The following is a 22,477-nucleotide window of genomic DNA, read 5'->3' on the forward strand; positions in this document are numbered from 1 at the left end:
TGGAACGCGTGGGCATCGAGGGCAACTACTTCCCGGTTCACCAGTAATAATCGAGCCACTCATTTCACAGCCACTTATGACACTGACGCAAAAGAGGTTAATTCACATTCTGAAAACTTTTGAATACAGCCTCATATTTTTGGTTCTAGAAAGGAACATTGTGGGACATGGTGTCTTTGAAGCACCATAAAAAGTAGTCATGAGGTCAGAAGCGGTAATAGTTTTGGTCCAAGGGTTGAACCTTTTAGGACAGTGTGTTCGTAGCCGAGCAAGAGAAATCCCCGAGGACAGCTGTGAATTAGTGCTGGTCCAAAAACGAAACCTTGTGGAACGTTGTGTTTGTAATACCACAAGCAGCAGGATTGAGCCCAGAAGTGGGAAATGGTTTCGAGCCTAGGGCCGAACATTGTAGGACAGTGTGTTTGGTGACCTGTGGGTACGGAGCTGGGGATTAGTTTCGGCCACTAGATAGAAGCTGTTGTGTAAGACGCCAACTTGTTCCAGAGCCAGGCGTACTTTTAGCTCGACTGTGACCGGTGTGTCCTGTGTGGTGCCAGGTGGAACGCGTGGGCATCGAGGGCAACTACTTCCCGGTTCACCAGTAATAATCGAGCCACTCATTTCACAGCCACTTATGACACTGACGCAAAAGAGGTTAATTCACATTCTGAAAACTTTTGAATACAGCCTCATATTTTTGGTTCTAGAAAGGAACATTGTGGGACATGGTGTCTTTGAAGCACCATAAAAAGTAGTCATGAGGTCAGAAGCGGTAATAGTTTTGGTCCAAGGGTTGAACCTTTTAGGACAGTGTGTTCGTAGCCGAGCAAGAGAAATCCCCGAGGACAGCTGTGAATTAGTGCTGGTCCAAAAACGAAACCTTGTGGAACGTTGTGTTTGTAATACCACAAGCAGCAGGATTGAGCCCAGAAGTGTGAAATGGTTTCGAGCCTAGGGCCGAACATTGTAGGACAGTGTGTTTGGTGACCTGTGGGTACGGAGCTGGGGATTAGTTTCGGCCACTAGATAGAAGCTGTTGTGTAAGACGCCAACTTGTTCCAGAGCCAGGCGTACTCTTAGCTCGACTGTGACCGGTGTGTTTGGTGACCTGTGGGTACGGAGCTGGGGATTAGTTTCGGCCACTAGATAGAAGCTGTTGTGTAAGACGCCAACTTGTTCCAGAGCCAGGCGTACTCTTAGCTCGACTGTGACCGGTGTGTCCTGTGTGGTGCCAGGTGGAACGCGTGGGCATCGAGGGCAACTACTTCCCGGTTCACCAGTAATAATCGAGCCACTCATTTCACAGCCACTTATGACACTGACGCAAAAGAGGTTAATTCACATTCTGAAAACTTTTGAATACAGCCTCATATTTTTGGTTCTAGAAAGGAACATTGTGGGACATGGTGTCTTTGAAGCACCATAAAAAGTAGTCATGAGGTCAGAAGCGGTAATAGTTTTGGTCCAAGGGTTGAACCTTTTAGGACAGTGTGTTCGTAGCCGAGCAAGAGAAATCCCCGAGGACAGCTGTGAATTAGTGCTGGTCCAAAAACGAAACCTTGTGGAACGTTGCGTTTGTAATACCACAAGCAGCAGGATTGAGCCCAGAAGTGGGAAATGGTTTCGAGCCTAGGGCCGAACATTGTAGGACAGTGTGTTTGGTGACCTGTGGGTACGGAGCTGGGGATTAGTTTCGGCCACTAGATAGAAGCTGTTGTGTAAGACGCCAACTTGTTCCAGAGCCAGGCGTACTCTTAGCTCGACTGTGACCGGTGTGTCCTGTGTGGTGCCAGGTGGAGCGCGTGGTCATCGAGGGCAACTACTTCCCGGTTCACCAGTAATAATCGAGCCACTCATTTCACAGCCATTTATGACACTGACGCAAAAGAGGTTAATTCATATTCTGAAAACTTTTGAATACAGCCTCATATTTTTGGTTCTAGAAAGGAACATTCTGGGACATGGTGTCTTTGAAGCACCATAAAAAGTAGTCATGAGGTCAGAAGCGGTAATAGTTTTGGTCCAAGGGTTGAACATTTTAGGACAGTGTGTTCGTAGCAGAGCAAGAGAAATCCCCGAGGACAGCTGTGAATTAGTGCTGGTCCAAAAACGAAACCTTGTGGAACGTTGTGTTTGTAATACCACAAGCAGCAGGATTGAGCCCAGAAGTGGGAAATGGTTTCGAGCCTAGGGCCGAACATTGTAGGACAGTGTGTTTGGTGACCTGTGGGTACGGAGCTGGGGATTAGTTTCGGCCACTAGATAGAAGCTGTTGTGTAAGACGCCAACTTGTTCCAGAGCCAGGCGTACTCTTAGCTCGACTGTGACCGGTGTGTCCCGTGTGGTGGCAGGTGGAGCGCGTGGGCATCGAGGGCAACTACTTCCCGGTTCACCAGTAATAATCGAGCCACTCATTTCACAGCCATTTGTGACACTGATGCAAAAGAGATTAATTCATATTCTGAAAACTTTTGAATACCGCCTCATATTTTTGGTTCTAGAAAGGAACATTGTGGGACATGGTGTCTTTGAAGCACCATTAAAAGTAGTCATGAGGTCAGAAGCGGTAATAGTTTTGGTCCAAGGGTTGAACCTTTTAGGACAGTGTGTTCGTAGCCGAGCAAGAGAAATCCCCGAGGACAGCTGTGAATTAGTGCTGGTCCAAAAACGAAACCTTGTGGAACGTTGTGTTTGTAATACCACAAGCAGCAGGATTGAGCCCAGAAGTGGGAAATGGTTTCGAGCCTAGGGCCGAACATTGTAGGACAGTGTGTTTGGTGACCTGTGGGTACGGAGCTGGGGATTAGTTTCGGCCACTAGATAGAAGCTGTTGTGTTAGACGCCAACTTGTTCCAGAGCCAGGCGTACTCTTAGCTCGACTGTGACCGGTGTGTCCCGTGTGGTGCCAGGTGGAGCGCGTGGGCATCGAGGGCAACTACTTCCCGGTTCACCAGTAATAATCGAGCCACTCATTTCACAGCCATTTGTGACACTGATGCAAAGGAGATTAATTCATATTCTGAAAACTTTTGAATACCGCCTCATATTTTTGGTTCTAGAAAGGAACATTGTGGGACATGGTGTCTTTGAAGCACCATTAAAAGTAGTCATGAGGTCAGAAGCGGTAATAGTTTTGGTCCAAGGGTTGAACCTTTTAGGACAGTGTGTTCGTAGCCGAGCAAGAGAAATCCCCGAGGACAGCTGTGAATTAGTGCTGGTCCAAAAACGAAACCTTGTGGAACGTTGTGTTTGTAAATCCACAAGCAGCAGGATTGAGCCCAGAAGTGGGAAATGGTTTCGAGCCTAGGGCCGAACATTGTAGGACAGTGTGTTTGGTGGTCTGTGGGTACGGAGCTGGGGATTAGTTTCGGCCACTAGATAGAAGCTGTTGTGTAAGACGCCAACTTGTTCCAGAGCCAGGCGTACTCTTAGCTTGACTGTGACCGGTGTGTCCTGTGTGGTGCCAGGTGGAGCGCGTGGGCATCGAGGGCAACTACTTCCCGGTTCACCAGTAATAATCGAGCCACTCATTTCACAGCCATTTATGACACTGATGCAAAAGAGGTTAATTCATATTCTGAAAACTTTTGAATACAGCCTCATATTTTTGGTTCTAGAAAGGAACATTGTGGGACATGGTGTCTTTGAAGCACCATAAAAAGTAGTCATGAGGTCAGAAGCGGTAATAGTTTTGGTCCAAGGGTTGAACCTTTTAGGACAGTGTGTTCGTAGCCGAGCAAGAGAAATCCCCGAGGACAGCTGTGAATTAGTGCTGGTCCAAAAACGAAACCTTGTGGAACGTTGTGTTTGTAATACCACAAGCAGCAGGATTGAGCCCAGAAGTGGGAAATGGTTTCGAGCCTAGGGCCGAACATTGTAGGACAGTGTGTTTGGTGACCTGTGGGTACGGAGCTGGGGATTAGTTTCGGCCACTAGATAGAAGCTGTTGTGTAAGACGCCAACTTGTTCCAGAGCCAGGCGTACTCTTAGCTCGAATGTGACAGGTGCGTCCTCTCTGGTGGCCAGGTGGAGCGCGTGGTCATCGAGGGCAACTACTTCCCGGTTCACCAGTAATAATCGAGCCACTCATTGCACAGCCATTTATGACACTGATGCAAAAGAGATTAATTCATATTCTGAAAACTGTTGAATACAGCCTCATATTTTTGGTTCTAGAAAGGAACATTGTGGGACATGGTGTCTTTGAAGCACCATAAAAAGTAGTCATGAGGTCAGAAGCGGTAATAGTTTTGGTCCAAGGGTTGAACCTTTTAGGACAGTGTGTTCGTAGCCGAGCAAGAGAAATCCCCGAGGACAGCTGTGAATTAGTGCTGGTCCAAAAACGAAACCTTGTGGAACGTTGTGTTTGTAATACCACAAGCAGCAGGATTGTGCCCAGAAGTGGGAAATGGTTTCTAGCCTAGGGCCGAACATTGTAGGACAGTGTGTTTGGTGACCTGTGGGTACGGAGCTGGGGATTAGTTTCGGCCACTAGATAGAAGCTGTTGTGTAAGACGCCAACTTGTTCCAGAGCCAGGCGTACTTTTAGCTCGACTGTGACAGGTGCGTCCTCTCTGGTGGCCAGGTGGAGCGCGTGGTCATCGAGGGCAACTACTTCCCGGTTCACCAGTAATAATCGAACCACTCATTGCACAGCCATTTATGACACTGATGCAAAAGAGATTAATTCATATTCTGAAAACTTTTGAATACAGCCTCATATTTTTGGTTCTAGAAAGGAACATTGTGGGACATGGTGTCTTTGAAGCACCATAAAAAGTAGTCATGAGGTCAGAAGCGGTAATAGTTTTGGTCCAAGGGTTGAACCTTTTAGGACAGTGTGTTCGTAGCCGAGCAAGAGAAATCCCCGAGGACAGCTGTGAATTAGTGCTGGTCCAAAAACGAAACCTTGTGGAACGTTGTGTTTGTAATACCACAAGCAGCAGGATTGAGCCCAGAAGTGGGAAATGGTTTCGAGCCTAGGGCCGAACATTGTAGGACAGTGTGTTTGGTGACCTGTGGGTACGGAGCTGGGGATTAGTTTCGGCCACTAGATAGAAGCTGTTGTGTAAGACGCCAACTTGTTCCAGAGCCAGGCGTACTCTTAGCTCGACTGTGACCGGTGTGTTTGGTGACCTGTGGGTACGGAGCTGGGGATTAGTTTCGGCCACTAGATAGAAGCTGTTGTGTAAGACGCCAACCTGTTCCAGAGCCAGGCGTACTCTTAGCTCGACTGTGACCGGTGTGTCCTGTGTGGTGCCAGGTGGGACGCGTGGGCATCGAGGGCAACTACTTCCCGGTTCACCAGTAATAATCGAGCCACTCATTTCACAGCCACTTATGACACTGACGCAAAAGAGGTTAATTCACATTCTGAAAACTTTTGAATACAGCCTCATATTTTTGGTTCTAGAAAGGAACATTGTGGGACATGGTGTCTTTGAAGCACCATAAAAAGTAGTCATGAGGTCAGAAGCGGTAATAGTTTTGGTCCAAGGGTTGAACCTTTTAGGACAGTGTGTTCGTAGCCGAGCAAGAGAAACCCCCGAGGACAGCTGTGAATTAGTGCTGGTCCAAAAACGAAACCTTGTGGAACGTTGTGTTTGTAATACCACAAGCAGCAGGATTGAGCCCAGAAGTGGGAAATGGTTTCGAGCCTAGGGCCGAACATTGTAGGACAGTGTGTTTGGTGACCTGTGGGTACGGAGCTGGGGATTAGTTTCGGCCACTAGACAGAAGCTGTTGTGTAAGACGCCAACTTGTTCCAGAGCCAGGCGTACTCTTAGCTCGACTGTGACCGGTGTGTCCTGTGTGGTGCCAGGTGGAGCGCGTGGGCATCGAGGGCAACTACTTCCCGGTTCACCAGTAATAATCGAACCACTCATTGCACAGCCATTTATGACACTGATGCAAAAGAGATTAATTCATATTCTGAAAACTTTTGAATACAGCCTCATATTTTTGGTTCTAGAAAGGAACATTGTGGGACATGGTGTCTTTGAAGCACCATAAAAAGTAGTCATGAGGTCAGAAGCGGTAATAGTTTTGGTCCAAGGGTTGAACCTTTTAGGACAGTGTGTTCGTAGCCGAGCAAGAGAAATCCCCGAGGACAGCTGTGAATTAGTGCTGGTCCAAAAACGAAACCTTGTGGAACGTTGTGTTTGTAATACCACAAGCAGCAGGATTGAGCCCAGAAGTGGGAAATGGTTTCGAGCCTAGGGCCGAACATTGTAGGACAGTGTGTTTGGTGACCTGTGGGTACGGAGCTGGGGATTAGTTTCGGCCACTAGATAGAAGCTGTTGTGTAAGACGCCAACTTGTTCCAGAGCCAGGCGTACTCTTAGCTCGACTGTGACCGGTGTGTCCTGTGTGGTGCCAGGTGGAGCGCGTGGTCATCGAGGGCAACTACTTCCCGGTTCACCAGTAATAATCGAACCACTCATTGCACAGCCATTTATGACACTGATGCAAAAGAGATTAATTCATATTCTGAAAACTTTTGAATACAGCCTCATATTTTTGGTTCTAGAAAGGAACATTGTGGGACATGGTGTCTTTGAAGCACCATAAAAGTAGTCATGAGGTCAGAAGCGGTAATAGTTTTGGTCCAAGGGTTGAACCTTTTAGGACAGTGTGTTCATAGCCGAGCAAGAGAAATCCCCGAGGACAGCTGTGAATTAGTGCTGGTCCAAAAACGAAACCTTGTGGAACGTTGTGTTTGTAATACCACAAGCAGCAGGATTGAGCCCAGAAGTGGGAAATGGTTTCGAGCCTAGGGCCGAACATTGTAGGACAGTGTGTTTGGTGACCTGTGGGTACGGAGCTGGGGATTAGTTTCGGCCACTAGATAAAAGCTGTTGTGTAAGACGCCAACTTGTTCCAGAGCCAGGCGTACTCTTAGCTCGACTGTGACCGGTGTGTCCTGTGTGGTGGCAGGTGGAGCGCGTGGGCATCGAGGGCAACTACTTCCCGGTTCACCAGTAATAATCGAGCCACTCATTTCACAGCCATTTATGACACTGACGCAAAAGAGGTTAATTCATATTCTGAAAACTTTTGAATACAGCCTCATATTTTTGGTTCTAGAAAGGAACATTGTGGGACATGGTGTCTTTGAAGCACCATAAAATGTAGTCATGAGGTCAGAAGCGGTAATAGTTTTGGTCCAAGGGTTGAACCTTTTAGGACAGTGTGTTCGTAGCCGAGCAAGAGAAATCCCCGAGGACAACTGTGAATTAGTGCTGGTCCAAAAACGAAACCTTGTGGAACGTTGTGTTTGTAATACCACAAGCAGCAGGATTGAGCCCAGAAGTGGGAAATGGTTTCGAGCCTAGGGCCGAACATTGTAGGACAGTGTATTTGGTGACCTGTGGGTACGGAGCTGGGGATTAATTTCGGCCACTAGATAGAAGCTGTTGTGTAAGACGCCAAGTTTTTCCAGAGCCAGGCGTACTATTAGCTCGACTGTGACCGGTGTGTCCTGTGTGGTGCCAGGTGGAGCGCGTGGGCATCGAGGGCAACTACTTCCCGGTTCACCAGTAATAATCGAGCCACTCATTTCACAGCCATTTATGACACTGATGCAAAAGAGGTTAATTCATATTCTGAAAACTTTTGAATACAGCCTCATATTTTTGGTTCTAGAAAGGAACATTGTGGGACATGGTGTCTTTGAAGCACCATAAAAAGTAGTCATGAGGTCAGAAGCGGTAATAGTTTTGGTCCAAGGGTTGAACCTTTTAGGACAGTGTGTTCGTAGCCGAGCAAGAGAAATCCCCGAGGACAGCTGTGAATTAGTGCTGGTCCAAAAACGAAACCTTGTGGAACGTTGTGTTTGTAATACCACAAGCAGCAGGATTGAGCCCAGAAGTGGGAAATGGTTTCGAGCCTAGGGCCGAACATTGTAGGACAGTGTGTTTGGTGACCTGTGGGTACGGAGCTGGGGATTAGTTTCGGCCACTAGATAGAAGCTGTTGTGTAAGACGCCGAATTGTTCCAGAGCCAGGCGTACTTTTAGCTCGACTGTGACGGGTGCGTCCTCTCTGGTGGCCAGGTGGAGTGCGTGGTCATCGAGGGCAACTACTTCCCTGTTCACCAGTAATAATCGAACCACTCATTGCACAGCCATTTATGACACTGATGCAAAAGAGATTAATTCATATTCTGAAACCTTTTGAATACAGCCTCATATTTTTGGTTCTAGAAAGGAACATTGTGGGACATGGTGTCTTTGAAGCACCATAAAAAGTAGTCATGAGGTCAGAAGCGGTAATAGTTTTGGTCCAAGGGTTGAACCTTTTAGGACAGTGTGTTCGTAGCCGAGCAAGAGAAATCCCCGAGGACAGCTGTGAATTAGTGCTGGTCCAAAAACGAAACCTTGTGGAACGTTGTGTTTGTAATACCACAAGCAGCAGGATTGAGCCCAGAAGTGGGAAATGGTTTCGAGCCTAGGGCCGAACATTGTAGGACAGTGTGTTTGGTGACCTGTGGGTACGGAGCTGGGGATTAGTTTCGGCCACTAGATAGAAGCTGTTGTGTAAGACGCCAACTTGTTCCAGAGCCAGGCGTACTCTTAGCTCGACTGTGACAGGTGCGTCCTCTCTGGTGGCCAGGTTGAGCGCGTGGTCATCGAGGGCAACTACTTCCCGGTTCACCAGTAATAATCGAACCACTCATTGCACAGCCATTTATGACACTGGTGCAAAAGAGATTAATTCATAATCTGAAAACTTTTGGATACAGCCTCATATTTTTGGTTCTAGAAAGGAACATTGTGGGACATGGTGTCTTTGAAGCACCATAAAAAGTAGTCATGAGGTCAGAAGCGGTAATAGTTTTGGTCCAAGGGTTGAACCTTTTAGGACAGTGTGTTCGTAGCCGAGCAAGAGAAATCCCCGAGGACAGCTGTGAATTAGTGCTGGTCCAAAAACGAAACCTTGTGGAACGTTGTGTTTGTAATACCACAAGCAGCAGGATTGAGCCCAGAAGTGGGAAATGGTTTCGAGCCTAGGGCCGAACATTGTAGGACAGTGTGTTTGGTGGTCTGTGGGTACGGAGCTGGGGATTAGTTTCGGCCACTAGATAGAAGCTGTTGTGTAAGACGCCAACTTGTTCCAGAGCCAGGCGTACTCTTAGCTCGACTGTGACCGGTGTGTCCTGTGTGGTGGCAGGTGGAGCGCGTGGGCATCGAGGGCAACTACTTCCCGGTTCACCAGTAATAATCGAGCCACTCATTTCACAGCCATTTATGACACTGACGCAAAAGAGTTTAATTCATATTCTGAAAACTTTTGAATACAGCCTCATATTTTTGGTTCTAGAAAGGAATATTGTGGGACATGGTGTCTTTGAAGCACCATAAAAAGTAGTCATGAGGTCAGAAGCGGTAATAGTTTTGGTCCAAGGGTTGAACCTTTTAGGACAGTGTGTTCGTAGCCGAGCAAGAGAAATCCCCGAGGACAGCTGTGAGTTAGTGCTGGTCCAAAGACGAAACCTTGTGGAACGTTGTGTTTGTAATACCACAAGCAGCAGGATTGAGCCCAGAAGTGGGAAATGGTTTCGAGCCTAGGGCCGAACATTGTAGGACAGTGTGTTTGGTGACCTGTGGGTACGGAGCTGGGGATTAGTTTCGGCCACTAGATAGAAGCTGTTGTGTAAGACGCCAACTTGTTCCAGAGCCAGGCGTACTCTTAGCTCGACTGTGACCGGTGTGTCCTGTGTGGTGGCAGGTGGAGCGCGTGGTCATCGAGGGCAACTACTTCCCGGTTCACCAGTAATAATCGAACCACTCATTGCACAGCCATTTATGACACTGATGCAAAAGAGATTAATTCATATTCTGAAAACTTTTGAATACAGCCTCATATTTTTGGTTCTAGAAAGGAACATTGTGGGACATGGTGTCTTTGAAGCACCATAAAAAGTAGTCATGAGGTCAGAAGCGGTAATAGTTTTGGTCCAAGGGTTGAACCTTTTAGGACAGTGTGTTCGTAGCCGAGCAAGAGAAATCCCCGAGGACAGCTGTGAATTAGTGCTGGTCCAAAAACGAAACCTTGTGGAACGTTGTGTTTGTAATACCACAAGCAGCAGGATTGAGCCCAGAAGTGGGAAATGGTTTCGAGCCTAGGGCCGAACATTGTAGGACAGTGTGTTTGGTGACCTGTGGGTACGGAGCTGGGGATTAGTTTCGGCCACTAGATAGAAGCTGTTGTGTAAGACGCCAACTTGTTCCAGAGCCAGGCGTACTCTTAGCTCGACTGTGACCGGTGTGTCCTGTGTGGTGGCAGGTGGAGCGCGTGGGCATCGAGGGCAACTACTTCCCGGTTCACCAGTAATAATCGAGCCACTCATTTCACAGCCATTTATGACACTGACGCAAAAGAGTTTAATTCATATTCTGAAAACTTTTGAATACAGCCTCATATTTTTGGTTCTAGAAAGGAATATTGTGGGACATGGTGTCTTTGAAGCACCATAAAAAGTAGTCATGAGGTCAGAAGCGGTAATAGTTTTGGTCCAAGGGTTGAACCTTTTAGGACAGTGTGTTCGTAGCCGAGCAAGAGAAATCCCCGAGGACAGCTGTGAGTTAGTGCTGGTCCAAAGACGAAACCTTGTGGAACGTTGTGTTTGTAATACCACAAGCAGCAGGATTGAGCCCAGAAGTGGGAAATGGTTTCGAGCCTAGGGCCGAACATTGTAGGACAGTGTGTTTGGTGACCTGTGGGTACGGAGCTGGGGATTAGTTTCGGCCACTAGATAGAAGCTGTTGTGTAAGACGCCAACTTGTTCCAGAGCCAGGCGTACTCTTAGCTCGACTGTGACCGGTGTGTCCTGTGTGGTGGCAGGTGGAGCGCGTGGTCATCGAGGGCAACTACTTCCCGGTTCACCAGTAATAATCGAACCACTCATTGCACAGCCATTTATGACACTGATGCAAAAGAGATTAATTCATATTCTGAAAACTTTTGAATACAGCCTCATATTTTTGGTTCTAGAAAGGAACATTGTGGGACATGGTGTCTTTGAAGCACCATAAAAAGTAGTCATGAGGTCAGAAGCGGTAATAGTTTTGGTCCAAGGGTTGAACCTTTTAGGACAGTGTGTTCGTAGCCGAGCAAGAGAAATCCCCAAGGACAGCTGTGAATTAGTGCTGGTCCAAAAACGAAACCTTGTGGAACGTTGTGTTTGTAATACCACAAGCAGCAGGATTGAGCCCAGAAGTGGGAAATGGTTTCGAGCCTAGGGCCGAACATTGTAGGACAGTGTGTTTGGTGACCTGTGGGTACGGAGCTGGGGATTAGTTTCGGCCACTAGATAGAAGCTGTTGTGTAAGACGCCGAATTGTTCCAGAGCCAGGCGTACTTTTAGCTCGACTGTGACGGGTGCGTCCTCTCTGGTGGCCAGGTGGAGTGCGTGGTCATCGAGGGCAACTACTTCCCTGTTCACCAGTAATAATCGAACCACTCATTGCACAGCCATTTATGACACTGATGCAAAAGAGATTAATTCATATTCTGAAACCTTTTGAATACAGCCTCATATTTTTGGTTCTAGAAAGGAACATTGTGGGACATGGTGTCTTTGAAGCACCATAAAAAGTAGTCATGAGGTCAGAAGCGGTAATAGTTTTGGTCCAAGGGTTGAACCTTTTAGGACAGTGTGTTCGTAGCCGAGCAAGAGAAATCCCCGAGGACAGCTGTGAATTAGTGCTGGTCCAAAAACGAAACCTTGTGGAACGTTGTGTTTGTAATACCACAAGCAGCAGGATTGAGCCCAGAAGTGGGAAATGGTTTCGAGCCTAGGGCCGAACATTGTAGGACAGTGTGTTTGGTGACCTGTGGGTACGGAGCTGGGGATTAGTTTCGGCCACTAGATAGAAGCTGTTGTGTAAGACGCCAACTTGTTCCAGAGCCAGGCGTACTCTTAGCTCGACTGTGACAGGTGCGTCCTCTCTGGTGGCCAGGTTGAGCGCGTGGTCATCGAGGGCAACTACTTCCCGGTTCACCAGTAATAATCGAACCACTCATTGCACAGCCATTTATGACACTGATGCAAAAGAGATTAATTCATAATCTGAAAACTTTTGGATACAGCCTCATATTTTTGGTTCTAGAAAGGAACATTGTGGGACATGGTGTCTTTGAAGCACCATAAAAAGTAGTCATGAGGTCAGAAGCGGTAATAGTTTTGGTCCAAGGGTTGAACCTTTTAGGACAGTGTGTTCGTAGCCGAGCAAGAGAAATCCCCGAGGACAGCTGTGAATTAGTGCTGGTCCAAAAACGAAACCTTGTGGAACGTTGTGTTTGTAATACCACAAGCAGCAGGATTGAGCCCAGAAGTGGGAAATGGTTTCGAGCCTAGGGCCGAACATTGTAGGACAGTGTGTTTGGTGACCTGTGGGTACGGAGCTGGGGATTAGTTTCGGCCACTAGATAGAAGCTGTTGTGTAAGACGCCAACTTGTTCCAGAGCCAGGCGTACTCTTAGCTCGACTGTGACCGGTGTGTCCTGTGTGGTGGCAGGTGGAGCGCGTGGGCATCGAGGGCAACTACTTCCCGGTTCACCAGTAATAATCGAACCACTCATTTCACAGCCATTTATGACACTGACGCAAAAGAGTTTAATTCATATTCTGAAAACTTTTGAATACAGCCTCATATTTTTGGTTCTAGAAAGGAATATTGTGGGACATGGTGTCTTTGAAGCACCATAAAAAGTAGTCATGAGGTCAGAAGCGGTAATAGTTTTGGTCCAAGGGTTGAACCTTTTAGGACAGTGTGTTCGTAGCCGAGCAAGAGAAATCCCCGAGGACAGCTGTGAGTTAGTGCTGGTCCAAAGACGAAACCTTGTGGAAGGTTGTGTTTGTAATACCACAAGCAGCAGGATTGAGCCCAGAAGTGGGAAATGGTTTCGAGCCTAGGGCCGAACATTGTAGGACAGTGTGTTTGGTGACCTGTGGGTACGGAGCTGGGGATTAGTTTCGGCCACTAGATAGAAGCTGTTGTGTAAGACGCCAACTTGTTCCAGAGCCAGGCATACTCTTAGCTCGACTGTGACCGGTGTGTCCTCTGTGGTGGCCAGGTGGAGCGCGTGGGCATCGAGGGCAACTACTTCCCGGCGACGACGGCGGCGCTGGTGCAGGACTCTGGGCGGCGGCTGACGCTGCTGGTGAACCGGGCCCAGGGCGCGGCCGGCTGGCAGCCCGGCTGGCTGGAGGTGATGCTGGACCGGCGCACGCTGTACGACGACTCGCGCGGCATGGGCGAGGGCGTCGTCGACAACAAGCGCACCGCCTCGCGCTACTGGCTGCTGCTCGAGGAGCTCGACCCGGCCGCTGCGCCAGGTAACTCTCGACCGAACTGTGTCCAAACCTATTGGCAGTGAAGTAATTTCATAATCAGTTATTGAAGCGAATTCAGTCACAACATGTAGCAACAAAGTCCTTGTCCCTTAACGGAACTTATGTCAAGTGGATCTCATTTTTCTTGTCTTAAACACTAACACGAATTCTTCACAGACGAACGGAAAAACTGGTAGAAGTGGTCCTTGGGGAAGATCAGTTTGCATTCCGTAGAAATATTGGAACACGTGAGGCAACATTGACACTACGACTTGTCTTAGAAAATAGATTAAGGAAAGGCAAACCTATGTTCCTAGCATTTGTAGACTTAGAGAAAGCTTTTGACAATGTTAACTGGAATACTCTGTTTCAAATTCTGAAGGTGGCAGGGGTAAAATACAGGGAGCAAAAGGCTATTTGCAATTTGTACAGAAACCATATGGCAGTTGTAAGAGTCGAGGAGCACAAAAAGGAAGCAGTGATTGGGAAAGGAGTGAGACAGGGCTGTAGCCTCTCCCCGATGATATTCAGTCTGTATATTGAGGAAGCAGTAAAGGAAACAAAAGGAAAATTCGTATTGGGTATTCAAATCCATGGAGAAGGAATGAAAACTTTGAGGTTTGCCGATGACATTGCAATTCTGTCAGAGACAGCAAAGGACCTGGAAGAGCAGTTGAACGGAATGGACAGTGTCTTGAACGGAGGATATAAGGGGAGCAAAATAACTGGTGATGCTCGAAGTAGAGAGGATATAAAATGTAGGCTGGCAATGGCAAGGAAAGTGTTTCTGAAGGAGAGAAATTTGATAACATCGAGTATAGATTTAAGTGTCAGGAAGTCGTGTCTGAAAGTATTTGCATTAACTGTATCCATGTATGGAAGTGAACATGGATGATAAATAGTTTGGACAAGAAGAGAATAGAAGCTTTGGAAATGTGGTGCCACAGAAGAATGCTGAAGATTACATGGGTAGGTCACATAACTAATGAGGAGGTATTGAATAGAATTGGATAGAAGAGGAGTTTGTGGCACAACCTCACTAGAAGAAGTGATCGGTTGGCAGGACATGTTCTGAGGCATCAAGGGATCACCAATTTAGTACTGGAGGGCAGCGTGGAGGGTAAAAATCTTAGAGGGAGACCAAGAGATGAATACACTAAGCAGATTCAGAAGGATGTAGGCTGCAGTAGGTACTGGGAGATGAAGAAGCTTGCACAGGATAGAGTAGCATGGAGAGCTGCATCAAACCAGTCTCACGACTGAAGACCACACCAACCAACCAAACATAACACGTATTTGTAACATCAGCGTAACATTGCCGATTGTTGGTTCCATAGATAAAATACGATCCTTCTGAAATAGTACACTGACGGAACGCGAAAAATAATGAAGGTGAATAATGTAATTTCAAGAATTCATCGGTCTAAGTAACATATTTTTGTCATTAACATTGCAAGATCGCAGGTAATGTGAAGATGATATAAGTCATTGGAAATAATAATAGCTGGTAAACTAATAACTGGTGCAACTGCCAGAATGTTAAATGTAAGCAAGCAAACGTGGATACGTTGTATTGCACAGGTGCCGGATGTCGGTTTGTGGGGTGGATTTCCATGGCTGTTGCACGTGGTGGGTCAATACAGAGACCCTTACGAGGGACGTTTGGAATGCCCGTGCGAGAGTAAAAACTACTTAGTGTTAGGGGTAAACCTTTTTTATTTTTCGACATAGTCTCCTTTTAGACTTATACACTTCGTCCAACGCTGTTCTAATTTGTTGATCCCTTCAGAATAATAGGAATTATCCAAGTCCGCAAAATAACTATTAGTTGCTGCAATCACCTCCTCGTTTGAATAAATCTTTTGTCCTGCCAGCCATTTCTTGAAATTGGGGAACAAATAGTAGTCCGAGGGAGCCATGTATGGAGAATAGGGGCGATGTGAAACGAGTTGGAATCCTATTTCCATTTATTTTGCGACCTCAACTGCTGAGGTGTGTGCTGGTGCATTGTCGTGATGGAAAAGGACTTTTTTGCAGTCCAATCGTCGGCGTTTTCCTTGCAGCTCGGTTTTCAAACGGTCCAATAACGATGAATACCAGACACCTATAATAGTTTTACCCTTTTCCAGATAGTCGATGAGGATTATCCCTTGTTAATCCCAAAAGACAGTCGCCATAAACTTTCTGGCCGAAGGAATGGTCTTCGCCTTTTTTCGTGCAAATTCTCCTTTGGTAACCCATTGTTTAGATTTTTCTTTGGTCTCAGGAGTATAGTAATGTAATCCATGTTTCATCCACAGTGGCGAAACGACGCTTAAAGTCCTGCGGATTCTTCCTGAACAGCTGCAAAAACTATTCCGTTTTTGGTCAAGCGTGAGCAATCGCGGAACCCATCTTGCGGATAGCTTTTTCATGTCCAAATGTTTATGCAAAATGTTATGTACCCTTTCATTCTAGATGCCCACAGCACTAGCAATCTCACGCACCTTAACTCTTCCGTCATCCATCACCATGTCATGGATTTTATCAATGATTTCTGGAGTCGTAACCTCCACAGGGCGTCCAGAACGTTCAACATCACTTGTGCCCATATGGCCACTCCGAAAATTTTCAAACCACTTATAAACCATTCTAATCGAAGGTGCAGAGTCACCATAATGTTTATCAAGCTTCTCTTTAGTCACCTGAGGCGTTTTGCGCTTCATAGAGTAATGTTTAATCACCACACGAAATTCTTTTTCGTCCATTTTTTGACAATCACTCGACCTCTGATTCACACGAATGCCTAACACGAAGAAATAGACCAATATGGCTGAAACTTGGTGTACGCTCTCTCCAAAGATGCTACTAGCTAAACATGACTTCGATACGCGCTGGTGGTGCCATCTCTCGGACTTTGCACGGGCGTTTCGAACGCCCCTCGAAGTGCTGTTTGTGGATGACGCTGGAGTTGGCACCTGATGATGTCCCACATATGCTCAATTGGAGAGAGGGATCTGGTGATCGAGCACGCCAGGGCAACACCTCGGCACTCTGTAGAGGCCGGTGGGTTACAACAGCAGTATCTGGGCAAGTGCTGTTCTCTTGGAAAACACCCTGTGGAATGCTGTTCATGAATAGCAACACAGCTGGTCGAATCAGCAGACTCATGTACTTGGGCAGTTTTTTTTTCCAACCCTGATAGGCTATAAATAAGAGACAAGTTCGTAGAAAACAATCATTTTACTACCAAAAGTTTTATACACATATGGTTACTTTTCAACATAATCACCGAAACGATTGAGACATTTATCGCACCTGTGGACACGTTTTGCAATGTTTGTTGTGGTTGTTGTGGTCTTCAGTCCTGAGATTGGTTTGATGCAGCTCTCCATGCTACTCTACCCTACGCAAGCTTCTTCATCTCCCAGTACCTACTGCAACCTACATCTTTCTGAATCTGCTTAGTGTATTCATATCTTGGTCTACCTCTACGATTTTTACCCTCCACGTTGCCCTCCAATACTAAATTGATGATCCCTTGATGCTTCAGAACATGTCCTACCAACCGATCCCTTCTTCTAGGCAAGTTGTGCCACAAATACTAAATTGATGATCCCTTGATGCCTCAGAACATGTCCTACCAACCGATCCCTTCTTCTAGGCAAGTTGTGCCACAACCCCCTCATTAGTTATGTGATCTATCCACTTAATCTTCAGCATTCTTCTGTAGCACCACATTTCGAAAGCTTCTATTCTCTTCTAGTCCAAACTATTTATCATCCATGTTTCACTTCCATACATGGCTACACTCCATACAAATACTTTCAGAAATGACTTCCTGACATTTAAATCTATACTCGATGTTAACAAATTTTTCTTCCTCAGAAACGCATTCCTGGCCATTGCCAGTCTACATTTTATATCCTCTCTACTTCGACCATCATCAGTTATTTTGTTCCCCAAATAGCAAAACTCATTTACTTCTTTAAGTGTCTCATTTCCTAATCTAATTCCCTCAGCAGCATCCGAGTTAACTCGACTACATTCCATTATCCTCCTTTTGCTTTTGTTGATGTTCATCTTATACCCTCCTTTCATGGCACTGTCCATTCCGTTCAACTGCTCTTCCAAGGGCTTTGCTGTCTCTGACAGAATTACAATGTCATCGGCGAACCGCAAAGTTATTATTTCTTCTTCTTGGATTTTAATTCCTACTCCAATTTTTTCTTTTGTTTCCTTTACTGCTTGCTCAATATACAGATTGAATAACATCGGGGAAAGGCTACAACCCTGTCTCACTCCCTTCCCAACCGCTGCTTCCCTTTCATGCCCCTCAACTCTTATAACTGCCATCTGGTTTTTGTAAAAATTGTAAACAGCCTTTCGCTCCCTGTATTTTACCCCTGCCACCTTCAGAATTTGAAAGAGAGAATTCCAGGCAACACTGTCAAAAGCTTTCTCTAAGTCTACAAATGCTAGAAACGAATAAACAGCATAGTATGTGTAAAATTGTGTGCATGCTGGTTGTAAAGAAGCTGGAAAACAGTAATACTACACAGAGCGGTAGACAAGTTTCTTCCATATCTCCTTAAGCTGACTCCCCTGACCCCATGTTCCCTATCTTAAATTTTTCAGTTGAGCATTCTCTATGTCCTATATTTTTGTACCCCCTTGCGGAAAAAGGAAAAAGCCTGTATCAGGTGTAAACATTATTGTTTACATGTATCACAGTGATGTAGGTAAAGCTGAGACAGACATTTTGAGATAGGGTACTTGAGGTATACCAAGCTGGAAAATAAACTCACATTGGCTGAAATTCGGTGGGTGCCAGATCAGGACTGTACGGCTGATCATCTAAAATGTCCCACTGAAATTGTTCAAGGAGCCTTTGGGTTGTGCTAGCTGTGCGTGGACGAGCGTTGTCATGCGTCAACACAATTCCTGAAGTCAAATGCAAATTTGGTAAATAAAATGTAAATGTAGTGTGACTAGGGCCTCCCGTCGGGTAGACCGTTCGCCGGGTGCAAGTCTTTCGATTTGACGCCACTTTGGCGACTTGTGTGTCGATGGGGATGAGATGATGATGGTGATGATTAGGCCAACGGAACACCCAGTCCCTGAGAGGAGGAAATCTCCGACCCAGCCAGGAATAAAACCCGCGCCCTTAGGATTGACATTCTGTCGCACTGGTCACTCAGCTGCTGGGGGCAGACTGCAAATTTGGTCATTCAAACCACGATTTTAAACATGGCTGAAACAGCAACTGTTGAAATTCCTCATGGTAAATGATGACAGCCAAAACAGTTGCAGGATAAAGATTTATTAAAATTCTTGACCATGGTTACGGTATATCAAAATATACCTTCATCAGAAGGTATTTTACTTCTGATGAAGGTACATTTAGATATACCGAAACCGTGGTCAAGAATCTTAATAAATCTTTATCCTGCAACTGTTTTGGCTGTCATCATTCACCGTGAATCATTCAAACCAAACGAAGAGGAATGCTACTGAAGACGTGGCTAGGAAGGCAGCACTTTTAAACGAACGAAAATCTTCAAAACAACGTCAATGCTCATTTGCAGTCAGTGGTGTCAACGTTTTTTGAAGAGAGTATTGCAAAGCTTGTCTATACGTACGATAAATGTCTCAATCTTTTCGGTGATTCTGTTGAAAAGTAACCATAAGTGTACAAAAGTTTTAGTAATAATTGTTTTCTATGAACTTGTCTTTTATATGTAGCCTATCAGAGATTGAAAAAAAAAGGCCCTCGTACAAATTTTCAGTCAGTGTGCATCGGCTGTCATACAAAATCACACTACAGATTATAACTCCAGGTATTGTTCCAGTGTGTATAGCATGCAGACAGATTGGTCATAGGCTATCAGCTGGCCTTGTCCCTAATCAATACACGGCCATTACTGACATGACAGAACCAGCTTTCATTAGAAAACACAACAGATCTCCACCGTTCCCTCCAATAAGCTCTCCCTTGGCATCACTGAAGTCGCAAATGGTAGTGTTTTGGGGCCAGTGGAATGCACAGCACAGGGCATATTATTTGGAGCTGTCCTTTAAGGCCGGCCGGTGTGGCCGAGTGGTTCTAGGCACTTCAGTCTGGAATCGCGCGACCGCTCCGGTCGGAGGTTCGAATCCTGCATCGGGCATGGATGTGTGTGATGTCCTTAGGTTAGTTAGGTTTAAGTAGTTCTAAGTTCTAGGCGACTGATGACCTCAGAAATTAAGTCGCATAGTGGTCAGAGCCATTTGAACCATACACTGCATAGTAGTGCTACACGGCCATCTGGAGCCTAGTCTTCTTGTGACCATATCTACCTGTGGCTGCTACTGCCAGCAACCGTGTACAGTGGCTACATTCCTCCCAAGTCTTTCTGCAGTCTCACAGATGGAACATCCAGCTCCACCCAGCCATGTTACTCGACCACGTCCAAACTCCGTGACAAGTTCATAGTGGCATCTTTGCTGCGCAAAGGCATTCTTGTCTGACGTACTTGTGCCGCTCTTGTGCGGCTAGTGTGAAATTTCAATAAACCTCATCTTTCAGATGCATTTGTTTATCTTGCACCACTTTGTCTTGGTGTTGCTATTTTTTAAGGTCTGTGTATTTTAGGATTTGTGTAAGAAATCCATATTTCAGAAGTTGAAAGCTCTTTAAAAGGCTACCCCATAATTTGCTACCATGAATTGTGGAACTATGATAATGGGATTCTCAGGGGGACGTACTGATTCAGCTAATTCCAAAATTTGTATCACATTATTAGCTAAGGAAGGTGTTTGGAAATATTAAAATTCAGTTAAATCACTGTTTTTCAAAGTAACATTTGGCAGCAGATGCTGGACGACAAAAGGTTCAAATGGCTCTGAGCACTATGGGCCTTAACATCTGAGGTCATCAGTCCCCTAGAACTTAGAACTACTTAAATCTATTTAACCTAAGGATGTCACAGACACCCAAGCCCGAAGCAGGATTCGAACCTGCGACTGTACCGGACGCGCGGTTCCAGACTGAAGCTCCTAGAACCACTCTGCCAGAGGACAAAAGGATATTGTTTCACGCATACAGCTGTAACCCAAACATATCACTGAAATATTACTGAACTATATGAGGGAAATTGCAGAAGTCATGGCAAGTATTTTTTGTCTTGAAAATGGTAAATCGAAATGCCATGTGGCTAGGACCTCCCGTTGTGTAGACCGTTCGCCTGGTGCAAGTCCTTTGAGTTGACGCCACTTCGGCGACTTGTGTGTTGATGGGGATGAAATTATGGTGATAAGGACAACACACCCAGCCGGGAATGGAACCCAGGCCGTTAGGCATGACATTCCGTCGTGCTGACCACTCAGCTATCAGGGGCGGACTTGAAAATGGTAATGGCTTAAAAAATTCTAAAATATGCAAATGGAATGGTAGTTCATAACTAAACATTACGTGTAGGGAGATGGATGAACACACACATCATCATAAATATATAGTATGAGAGAAAAGACAAAATAAATTTTGTCATTTTAAACGTGTTTTACTGTCAGTAGCAACAGTATACAATAGTAGAGGCCAGGAACACTGACCTGTGACATCTTAGAGTGCGTCAAAATAGTCTCCAAATGAATCGATCGAAGAGCGCAAACTTTACATAAGAGCACTGTTGACGTCGGTGTATAGAAAGCAACAGCCATTCTGAAATGCTGCTCTGGTCTCTCTTCACACATCATGCTCCTAGAAAGAACTGCCATCTAGCATCATGTCACCTTACAGTGGATTCTTGTGCAGACTCTTGATGTCATGAAATATGCATAGTTTGTAATGTACTGTTTTGTACTGTTGCAATTGACAGTAAAACACCTTTTTTCATCTTTTCTCCCATGACATATCTTTATGGCGGTGTGTGCATTCATCCATCTCCCTATGTGTAATGTTTGTATATGAACTTATCTCCCATTTACATATTTCAGAATTTTTTAATTCGTTACCGTTTCTGAGACAACAATAATTGTCATTATTTTGCAATGATCTTGTAACACATAATACCAAATTATTCCGAATCTTGGAAATATTACCAACTCCCAAAATCTAAGACCAGTTTTGTAATCAGCATGAAAATTCTTTTACGAGAAGACACTTTACACATAAGTTCATGGTTATTTCAAATTTCATCAAAATTTCATCATTTTATTCAGCCAAATGGCAGGCAGACACATTTGTGGGAATAACAGTCTATAACTATGGATGATACCACATAAATATACAAGTTACTATGCAAAGAAAAAATATTTTAAATTAATACTAATACAAATTAAAACAGTTCTATTCTTCAGGCTTTTTAATTCTATTATTAAAGTCTCACATCCCTTAAGCTGGTAGGGAGAGCGATGTCTATAAAAAGATTTTAGAGAAACGCCAAAAAGCAGTTCACAGTGAGTTGATGTTTGGCAGGTCATGTAAATTCGCAACACTTTTAATTTCTGTGAATCCAAATATAAGTTGCCAACAGTGCAAAATCATAGCCAATGTCGCTTGCTACAGTGAAATTTTGTGTAATAAATATTGTGCTATGAAGACATGTATTGACTTATCAGTCATTATATGGCACATAGTTAGAAAAATGTGATAGCAGAGACCTGAAACTTGCAGCTTGACTGGAGATATTCAAATTCATAACATGATGATGAAATTGACAAACTGGATTTGTGGTGTGATTGCATGGGGGCTCAGAATTTATTTTTATCAACCCCAAGCACAAGAAATATCACAAGACACACATTGTACTCTATCTACATCTTAATCCTATCTACATCTTAGAGTACAGTGTATTGAAAAAACACTTACGGCACTTATTATGTTGTACATGATACTAGGTGGATCATTTTTCAGTGGGGAATGCATGTCTCGAATTTCATGTTTTAGATGTTATTGGAGGTTGGTTCATATATGGCAATGGGTATGCATCTCACATTTCATTAAGAAATCCAATAAGAGGATACATGGAACAATAAGTTAGGAAAGAGTTCAAAATTTGGACCTCCACCTGGATTGAAATGTATATACCACCGCTGTAGAGGAAAAGTGTGTGTTCTTAGGCTGTAATGTTCTTGTTTATCAGATATATGGCCATCACCTATGAGGTCTGTTCAAAAAATT

At 45.2% G+C, this 22,477-nt stretch overlaps 1 protein-coding gene across 1 annotated transcript in view; it reads left to right on the forward strand.

Annotated features, from left to right (window-relative positions):
• The window catches only part of LOC124554176 (alpha-mannosidase 2), a 792,511-nt gene that overhangs the window by 718,338 nt on the left and 51,696 nt on the right, over positions 1-22,477 (forward strand). The window contains exon 15 of the mRNA XM_047128249.1: positions 13,080-13,341. Coding sequence (XP_046984205.1) covers positions 13,080-13,341 — 262 coding nt within the window. The remainder of the gene's footprint in view (positions 1-13,079; positions 13,342-22,477) is intronic.

This window comes from Schistocerca americana, chromosome 11 (assembly GCF_021461395.2).
Source record: "Schistocerca americana isolate TAMUIC-IGC-003095 chromosome 11, iqSchAmer2.1, whole genome shotgun sequence".
Lineage (NCBI taxonomy): Eukaryota > Metazoa > Arthropoda > Insecta > Orthoptera > Acrididae > Schistocerca > Schistocerca americana.